General features: G+C 33.9%; 2 protein-coding genes across 2 annotated transcripts; both read left to right on the plus strand.

Moving 5' to 3' along the window:
- The first annotated feature begins 3,032 nt into the window (after window positions 1–3,032).
- Window positions 3,033–6,245, plus strand: LOC102621911 (PAP-specific phosphatase HAL2-like). The gene is made up of 3 exons (XM_006467810.4): window positions 3,033–3,594; window positions 4,882–5,569; window positions 5,691–6,245. Exons 1-3 carry the CDS (start codon window positions 3,165–3,167, stop codon window positions 5,992–5,994), a joined length of 1,422 nt encoding a protein of 473 aa, XP_006467873.2. The 5' UTR covers window positions 3,033–3,164; the 3' UTR covers window positions 5,995–6,245.
- Window positions 6,246–9,312: 3,067 nt separating this feature from the next.
- LOC102621614 (uncharacterized) lies at window positions 9,313–10,058 on the plus strand. The gene has a single exon (XM_006467809.4). It carries the CDS (start codon window positions 9,366–9,368, stop codon window positions 9,822–9,824), a length of 459 nt encoding a protein of 152 aa, XP_006467872.2. The 5' UTR covers window positions 9,313–9,365; the 3' UTR covers window positions 9,825–10,058.
- The last annotated feature ends 524 nt before the right edge of the window (window positions 10,059–10,582 follow it).

The following is a 10,582-nucleotide window of genomic DNA, read 5'->3' on the forward strand; positions in this document are numbered from 1 at the left end:
CTGTTTGTTGGGCTCCTCTAAGATTTGGCTCATCACATTTCTAACGGCAACTTTAATCGTTTCATTCAAATCAAAGTTACAGGAGTTGGTCCCCGGCAATATCATGATTCATTGAATTGGGATGAAGAGATAAATATTTTAAGTAAAGTACATATATATTAAATGAAAAATTTTAAGTAATGCTTGTGAGGGCAGTGGTTCTAGTCCTCACAAAAGTATTGTGGGGGTTAAATATTCTTTATATTTAAAAATTCTTCTCCTTTGCGAAATGTAAGTGGAGTATGACATCCTTCTCCTGTGAGGGATTATTTGTCTGGGCATGTACTTCATAGATTTAATGTAATAATGTAAGTCCCAATCATGTATATCTGATTGTAAATATCAGTGTAATATCTCTGCTACAATAGCAATTGTTGTAAATATCTGTGTAATGCAGTAATCTGATGATTAATCAGTATTCAAAAAAAATGAAAAATTTTAAATGCTTGACACAGCTATGTTCACTGGGTTTATAGCTAAGAATTAATAACAACGTGCGTCGTTTGTAATCTGACTGCACTAATTAATCGAAAAAAATAATTGTTTTTTTTTTTTTTATAATGATATTCTTTGGGTAAATTTGAATGGATGAACAGAACCAAATCTGATCTCTTTGCAGTTTGCTTCAACCTTCAAGAGCAAACTTACAGGAAAGCGTTGTGGATATAAATCAATACATAACCAACCACCAGAAAAGCGTTGTGGATGCCACATGTAAAATTGTAAACCAGCCACCGTCTACGACCGTGGGTTGAAAGGAAAGAGGATCATGTTTTCATTTGCTTTGTTTCTGTTTTTGGGAATACGAGTGGATTGGGTCCTAAAATAACCCATTCTGAATTGGGCCCATGTTTTTTTGGTTACAAAGAGCCCATTAACTTCTAATTTATGTAAATTTGATGGGTTAGTCTCATTTCAGCCGAACAAGAAGCCCATCAGTTCTCAATTAGGTCCCTTTTTTCTTTTCAGAATACTCAATTAGTTTTTTTTTTTTTTGGGATAAGTCCGTTTGAAGGAGGGGGGATATTGTCAATAAACCCTAAGTTGGATTAATCATATTCATACCTCTCCCTCTTAATTCTAATGTGAAAGTCTAATGTGAAAGGTTTGAATCTTGTCTAATGTGAAAGGTTTGAATCTTCTCAATAAATGTTAGAGTTTATTATTATATTGAGCTTCAATTATATTGCAGATTAATGTGTTGGCTCAATTATATACATATTTAAGTGGGCTTCAATCATATTCGACTCTCCAATTGAATTGTACCTATTTTTTTTTTTAAAAGATATTCTTTAATTTTGTTGAAAATTGTTGACGGGATTTCTTATAATTTTCTAATTCTTCGAGTCCTATTTAAAAGGAGAAATTTAAAAAGGGGAAAAAAAAGAAGAAAAACTCAATTTCTTTTTTTTTTTTCCAAATACAATAATTGAATTTACAATTGCAAATCCGTAAAACTTAAAAAATGATCGTTCTAAAACTATTTATAAAACAAAAAATAAAAAATAATGATATTGTGAAACGAAAACTCATTACATTTGCCACGTCATGGTGACGAATGATGAAGTATGAAGAAAAGGCACAGGGCCAAGTGTTACAAGTAAAACTGCGAGTCTTGTTGAAATTAAAATTTCATGCAATGATAAGGAGGGGGATCACAATTCAAAAAGCCGCGTCCTCCCTTATCTACAATGCACTCCTGAAAGAGACAACAGAATAAAAAAAAAATATAGCGGCGATTCATTTTGCACAGCACGGGGTCGTGTTTTGCTTTTCCGAATTGCGGCATTCAATGATGCCTCCAGGCTGCCATCTTTGAAACTGAAAAGCAAGCAGATGCAGTGCAAGGAATTTGTTATTAAGAGGGTTGGTTTTGGGGACTTGATTGGAGCAAGTTTAAAGAAAATTGAATTCCACAATTAAACTAATTTCTCCCGGAATCAATCGAGTGCAAGTTTGTAAGAATAAGATAACCCAATCTAGAATTTTGTATCTTTTTCAGAATTCTACTGCTGTCTTATCCATGCCGCCCCCCCCTCCCATGTAAGGTATGATTAGTGTCATGAAAATCAATCGATTTAACAAATTGAAAGTCACTTAAAACAGATTTCACATTTAATAGCTACTAATTGATAGAACATCAATATCGAGAGCCTGATCGTTAAAAAAGATTTCACACTTAAAAAAAAGCTACTAAATGATAGATAGAACGTCAATATCAAGAGCTTGATCATCAAATGTGCACACCTCCATTGTCCCGGAAACGTATTCATTAACTCATCATGACCTAATTACTACTAATTCATCATACATCCATTATTTTGTTCTTTATAGAGAAACAACAAGAATAATAATTGTTATTGTTATCCAAAAACAATTCACATGCTGCTGAGTTGTGTGTCGTCAAATGAAGTGAAGTAGAAGGTTTTTCTTTCTTCTTTATTTTTGCAAAAGGTAAAAGAAAAGCTTGCACGTAAGACTTTATGTAGTCATCATCCCTTCTACTACTATAACTTAGAAATTATTTACTTTTAATTTTTGTTTTTAAGTACTCTGTACTCCTACTACAAATTAAGAATATAGGATAGGCAGATATTTATTTTAAAAAAAAAAAGTTCCTAAAAGATTATCTTTTATTTATTTACTTATCTTCTAATTTAATCTTGTTTATTAATTACTTATATTAACGGTGTATTTGACATTGAGATTGGACAATTATAGTTTAAAAGACACAATACTAAAGTATTTAGTAAACATTAACAGCCATAAATTAAAAGATATATTAATATAATTTTGTACTAATATAATAAAAAAATTATTATATTTTTAATAATTTTATTAAAATTATTATTTAAATTAATTTTTTTATTTAATATATATTATTAACTTTTATTTTATAGTTATATTTATTTTTTCTACGATACACCACCTCAATACCAAACAAGACTTAATTATATTATATTATATAAAGGCGATTTCCCTTCGCAACGTAAGAAAACACAGAAATGCCAAGTAATAGCTAGCCACAGAAGGAGAACGCAGCAAACCGTTTTGAGTCATTTCAAGCTAAACCCATTGGCAATCGCAGTCACAGTCACATTCACATTCACATTACTAGTTACAAAATGCCTATAAATTTTTCATTATCAACAACAACCCAAGGCCAACAAGCTCCATGTCCATGCATCTTTGGACACAGAACGAGTTACTTCAACAAGTTGCCGGTGTCACAAAACCATGTAAAATTCAAAGCCTTGTTCTGTCTAAAACATAGCAACAAACGACGCCATAACAAAGCTCCCCACAACAGTATTGATTCTCTACCAAAGTTTGACACTAGCTGCTGCTACTCTGCTTATTCGAAAATGGAGGGCGTTCGAAAATTGGATATTGTTGGTTCTGTGGAATCCAATGAGTACTCGAAAGAATTGGATGTAGCTGTGAGAGCTGTACAGATGGCTTGTTTTCTTTGTCAGAAAGTGCAAGAAAGTTTGATTTCAAAGAGCAGCAGCCAGGTTCAGTCCAAGGACGACAATTCTCCTGTCACCGTTGCCGGTAATTTTATCTTATTCTTTTAATCTCAATCTTTCTTTCTTTTCTTTTTTCTTAACTGTTTTATTTTTTAACTGGGTTCGTCTTTCTTGTCGATTTTTTCACATTATTTTGTTCTGAGCTTGTTGCAGGATTTATGGTTCAATAATTTGTTTTATTGGGCATGAGTCATTAAATTGCTATTAGCTTAATCATCCTTATTATTATTATTATTACTTCCTAATAGGCAGGCTTTTGTTCTTTGAGTTAGCTATTTTGATATTAATTAGATATATGTTGCTAATAATGAGCACATTGAGCAAAGCATATTGCATATATGCTATTGTTTATTCTACCGAATTATTAAAGTCTTTTTTTTGGGGAATGAGGATAACTGTAGCAGCTGTTGAGTTGAATGCAGGGGCAAACATGCATAAACAGCCCATGTCTGTGGAGTTACTAGAAAGACTCAATTGCATCCACTCATTCATGGATATGCATCACAACTTGTTTCTTCTCCATTCAGAAAGGGAAGGGCTAGGCCTAGTAGTAGGACACTTGGATAAAGGAGCTGAAATTGCACTCAAAATTGCTAAGAGTTCTCTCATTTTCCAAACATCTCATTTTTGCTGCATGAGCTTTATATAATTCAAGCTTGAAATAGAGGACCAAATACAGATAAGAGGAAATTCTTTTTTCCTCAATATGTGAAAATATTTTTTTGTAGTTTAAGGGAAAAAAATAAAAAATAAAAGGAAAATTCTCCTATAAGCCATCAGCTGTTTATCTGGAAATGGTTTAGAGCTCTCTAATATCTATGTTTGTAAGCTGCTTCATTTATTCATCTTTGTTTATGGGACAACCATTCTCCTTCCATGGACATGTAGCGTATTCCTCTATTTCAAGGGAAAGCATGTGGAGTTTCCTCTTTATTCTCAATCATTTGTAAGCCATGTGAATTCACTTGTTTATTATTAAAACTGACTGATGCTGTAATTTTGCCTCTGAAGTGATGAAGCCGATGTCAAAATGCTTAGAATAAATTACCACTATCAGAGAATATAAATTTTAAATGTTATACCTGATCTGATAGTTAACACAATCATTGATTTTTGTAAACCTTCTCTTGCGCGATTGCTTTTTCAGCATTTTAATTTATGGATGGGGTTTGGATTAAGGTTTCAGTTTATGTTTCTAATACATAAAACTAGCTAAGAGTAGAGCTCTCATTACAATGAATGATTCTGAAAGTAAGCAATATAATAGTAACAATGGTTATGGCTGGTTTTCATGCTCACACCATGTAAACAGATTGGAGTGTTCAGGCAACTGTTAGCTGGCTACTTTCTCAGTCATTTGGGAGTGAAAATGTGTCAATTGTCGCTGAAGAAGATGTTGTCAGTCTCTCCAAGGCTGATGCAGCTGGCCTGTTGAAGGCTGTGGTGAATACCGTGAACGACTGTCTAGCAGAAGCACCTCGGTTTGGGCTCCAGGGTCCAGCAATGGCCCTTGGGGCCTCAGAGGTTATTGAAGCCATCGGTCGTTGCAACTCAAGTGGGGGCCCTACTGGAAGATTTTGGGCACTTGACCCTGTTGATGGCACGTTAGGGTTTGTACGCGGGGATCAATATGCCGTGGCATTAGCATTGATAGAAAATGGAGAAGCAGTGCTCGGAGTTCTTGGGTGCCCCAATTATCCAATGAGAAAGGAATGGTTAAGTTATCAACATCGCTACCACAGAATTATATCCAAATTAACCCCACCTACATCTGAATCTTGGGACAAGGGGTGTGTGATGTATGCCTGGAAAGGCAGCGGTGAGGCTTGGATGCAGCCTCTAATCCAGGGAGATAAGAAGCTGGTTTGGCCAAACTCTGCAAGGCCAGTTCAAGTGTCATCCATTGAGAATCCAGCATTGGCAACATTTTGTGAACCTGTTGAGAAGTCAAATTCAAGCCACTCCTTCACAGCAGGACTAGCTCACAGCGTTGGCCTTAGGTGCATAAATATCTGTGTGTGTGTGTGTGTGTGTGTGTGTTTGTGTGTGTGACTAAAAGTGAAATTGAAGTGTAATTTTCAGTGGTGACAAGAAGCTTTACTTGAATTTTTTTGACTACAGAAAGCAACCATTACGTGTATACAGCATGGTGAAGTACGCAACCATAGCACGTGGGGATGCAGAAGTATTTATGAAGTTTGCAAGGGCTGGATACAAGGAGAAGATATGGGATCATGCCGCTGGTGTTGTTATCATAGAAGAAGCTGGAGGTGTGGTCAGCGATGCTGGTGGGCGGCGGCTGGACTTTTCGAAGGGTATATACTTAGAAGGGCTTGATAGGGGTATAATTGCTTGTGCTGGAGCCAGGTTACATGAAAAAATCATCAGGGCTGTTGATGCCAGTTGGAGTTCCTCTAGTCTATAATTATAAGTTTCTTCTTTATAGCATCAATAAGAAGAAAGCAGTATGCAATGTGCATTACCAGATGGTGTGAAAAAAAATTAGTAATGAATTATTTTTCTAATTTTCGTTCGTTTGTCCGTGGCATTCCTCTTTGTATATTCTTTAATGAAGTCAGTCCGCTTAGGCTCAGAGATGAGTTTGTTCTATATTGTATTGTATTAAAAACAAAACTCTTCTGTAAATTGATATTTGTTTCATTATATTTTCTGAGACACTAGTAATTCCAATTTGCTGACGCTGCCTTGAATCTCCAATAAATAAATAAAGTCTAACTTGTAGAGTTCATCACAGCTCCACATTTTGCCAACACAGAACGGCTTCGCAAGCGGGTGTGTGTTTTTTTGGGGAACAAATTGAAATTTATTGGGTCCTGAAATCCACTTTTGGCCCATTGTATCATGTTGCAATTTGAAGCCCAGACTCGTCAAAATGTTGTTGGGTTTGATTGGGCTGTCTGATATGCCAATTACACCCATAACCTCTCCCTTTCTGTAGATTCCATACATAATAAATCATATGACAAAGATTTCAAAGATTGTGATATTTATTTATTATACATACGGATTTGTGCAGCTATCTACAGCGTCTTGGCAGAACTGAACACCCTCCACAGGCCACCGCCACATGGGAAATAATAATGGGAACTGACCTGCCACCCACCCACCATAACAAAAACGCGTTGAATTACTTGAACGCTCTTAAATTGAGTTGTATGAATTCTTGGCCTATTAATCAATTAAAGCCAAACGACAATTTTCAAATGTTAAAATTTGTGTAATCAATTAAAGATGAGATGCTTTCCTTTAATTCAAAGTAGTGATGTCGTGATGAATAAAGCCGTCAACGATGATTTTGTTGAGATGACCGCACAGATAATGAAGTTTAAGCATGTGTACTTATCTGTGGATTCAAACGTCGAGTTAGGGTTTAGTTACGGTACAATAATAGTATCATATTTTTTTTTTTTATCTTTTGTGACAGCACTATTATAAATTTTTATATAACTCATTTTACTCATTTTTATTTAAACTTTGATTCATAAATATTAAGTTAATTTCTACTGCATTCATATAAATATTTTAGTTAGCACTTTATACTATTTATTATTTACACATTTTTATTCTATATTGCACATGTATCACAATACCCCATCTCTTTACTATTTTGAGATAAAATAATAAAAATGTTTAATTTATAACTTTACACTTTTTTTAATATTAAGATTTTTTTTTAAATCCATTATCAAATTTCATTTAACACTACACTCTTTCTATTATAACTTTTTTTAATAAATATTATAATACTTTTTATTTACATGCATAATAAATTATGTAATCTCAATAGTCCTATTACAAAAAGTATTAAATTTTTTCGTACTCTTCTTTTTACCATGTTATTTAATTCAAATATTCTTATCTTATGGGTACATTTGGTTCGTCATTGTTTGCTGTATTAGGTTATATTGCATTATTTTTTTTGTCACATTAGGGCATATTAAACTATAATTTAGTAAAAAAAAAATTATCCTTCTTATATAGTAATAAAATTTTTAATAATATAATATCAGTCCATGCTACATAAAATTACTTTAGCACTAATTTAAAGATGATGAACTATTGTTTACAACAATAAATTAAAGGAGAAAAATTTTTACAACAGTAAATAAAATGAGTGCTAAATTATAATATTTTTTGTAATAGGACTACTAGGATTACATAATTTATTATGCATGTTAGTAAAATGTACTATAATATTTATTAAAAATATTTATAATAGAAAGAGTATAGATGAAATTTGATAATGGATTTAAAAAAAATATAATATTAAAAAAGAGAGTGTAAGGTTCTAAATTAAATATTTTAATTATTTAATCTCAAAATAGTAAAGAGAGGGGGTATTGTGATACTAGTGCAATATAAAAAATAATTTTTAAATAGTAGATAGTATAATGTGCTAATTAAAATATTTATATCGATGCAGTAGAAATTAATTTAATATTTATGAAATAAAGGTTAAATAAAAATAAATAAAAGAAATTATATGAAAATTTACAAAGAGTACTGCCACAAAAGATAAAAGAAGTAGTATAGTATTACTGTTATACCGTAGCTGAGTCCGTCAAATTAAAATAAAATAAAATAAAATGGTCGGGCCTGCGCTTTAAATTCAGTAGCTTCTCTTGTCAACTACTTGCACGTCGGTGGGGCTAGTCTTGCCGCACTCTACAGATTCTTGGGACCGGAGTTTGAAGTTTTATTTATTCTTTTGTCAAATGTTTAAAATGAAGATTATCCCTTTCGTTTTTGTTAAAGGGAAATTGCACGACACCTGTTTCGAGATGGAAATTTTTTTTTTCCCACGAGACCCCCATCGTAATAGGAAATTGAAAATATCATGAGGGGGACCTATCCAGCACAGTAGCAATACCACGTATGTATGTATATATATATATATATATATATATATATATATATATTTATTTATGTGACAACATCGTTTTGATATGGTGCACGTGTACGCTGTCCGCGCTAATTAATTGCCAACACATGATGTTAATGTGCAGTGCATCATCAAGTAACATTATTCATCTCTAATGAATTTGCAGATGGGAAGTTAGCCTCATCGATGTCATCATGTTGGCATATACACATTTATATCCTCTCCCATTTCACGAATCCTCTTTATTTCTCTTGGTACTTAATGGTGGTACCCTCCCTTAATTTCCTCACTGTTTATCAGTAGCTTTTTTTTTTTTTTTTTTATCTGAACTACGAGGTGGTTATGAGTGGATCTCAATTGTGGGAGATACCTTTAAGTTCGTATCACAATTCAGACTAATTCTCGCTCGCACCAGATCGGTCTGTAAGAGATAAAGTACTGATCAAAGTAGTAACTCCACATAATAGCGGGACTTAAACCCCTAACCTCTCTTAAGAAGTGAGAATATCAAACCATTTACACCAATCAACTTTAATTATTAGTAGTTAATTAGAAGCACATTAAGCACTTGTGATGTGGCACCAAATTCATTACCTCAAATTCGCAATAGGACTTGAATTTATGAGATTGTGCAAGTCTCGCGGGCTTTATAATTTGTTTGATGAATCAACGGCACAGCAACTATATTTTTTTTATAAAAAAAAAAAAAGAAGAAAAAGAAATGTAAAGTGCCATAATTGCACCCAACCTACTCAACATTAATTCAAAGTGGGCCCCTCTCCTTTTAATTCAAAGTCATCCAACTCTCTGTTTAATAATCTGTATATAAATAATACATATTCCCCTTCTCTCAATCTCATTTCCTCATCGCACTCCCAAAACTACTCACAAAAATGAACTCCTTCGCTATCTCTGTCTTAGTCATCTTGCTCATCACATCAACTTCGTCACTTTGCGTGGCTGCCCGACCCGGAGCATCAGCTGAGCTCAACAACGACGACAAGCTCTCTAAAGGCAAAACCACCAACCAAAACACCAAGGGTGGAAACGGGTATGACGCCGGGATGGATGGATTCTTTGGACCCGGATCAGGTATACCCGGGTTCGGAAATGGGATAGTAGGTGGCGGGTATGGAGCCGGGTACGGAGGTCCGAATGGAGGTTACTCAAGAGGTGGTGTAATTAGGCCTAGTGTGGTGTGTAAGGAGAGAGGTCCTTGTTACATGAAGAAACTGACGTGTCCGAAAAAGTGCTTCACCTCTTACAGCCGTTCAGGGAAGGGCTACGGCGGTGGCGGCGGAGGCGGTGGATGCACCATGGATTGTAAGAAGAAATGTGTCGCTTACTGTTAGAGAATGAGCTGAGCCCTGGTCTTAGTTTCTAATATTTCTTACGTAATGTAATCTACTGTTATATTCATATATAAGTCATGTATGTGCTGCAAGGTTTATTATGGGTTGCCTTGTGGCTTGAGCCCCCTTTTTTCTTTTTCTTTTTCTCCTTCTTCGGTTGAGCTACTACTTATAATATAATATATATGGAGATATGAATAAAAATGGTATGGCACGTCTTCTTAGTAGCTAAAAGGTTTTAATGGTGTGTTCACTGCTTGCCCACTGAATGTTATGAAGGTTTTAACAAGATTGTTTTGTTGAAGTGGTACTGTGTGGTAGAGACTAGGATTTGGGCCATAGGGTTCCTTGGTGCATCTTTGATTGAAAGGAATGGATGGACTCTTTAATAACGGATGTTTAATATGAAGAAATAAGAGAAGAGGAATTGAATGCTTAGTTGGAAGAAATGAAAGAAGAGACGGAAGAGAAAACTAGAAAAAAAATAAAAAATTGAAAGTCTCTCTTTAATTTCATTATTTAATTTGATATGAAATCATATTTTTTTCCCTATTTTTTTTTATTACTTTTCTCTTCTCTCAATTTTTATCTTTTCGCATTTCGTCATATGGAACATAACCATTGATCCATATTTAATCCCATAATATTTTGTCTCAGAATATCAATGCCTGTCGAATTATGATTGTGCTTTATAAGATCTTTTTTGGCGTGAAATAAAAATTTGATTCAGAATATAATGGTGAAAGCATATGATTCCA

This window comes from Citrus sinensis, chromosome 2 (genome assembly GCF_022201045.2).
Source record: "Citrus sinensis cultivar Valencia sweet orange chromosome 2, DVS_A1.0, whole genome shotgun sequence".
NCBI lineage: Eukaryota > Viridiplantae > Streptophyta > Magnoliopsida > Sapindales > Rutaceae > Citrus > Citrus sinensis.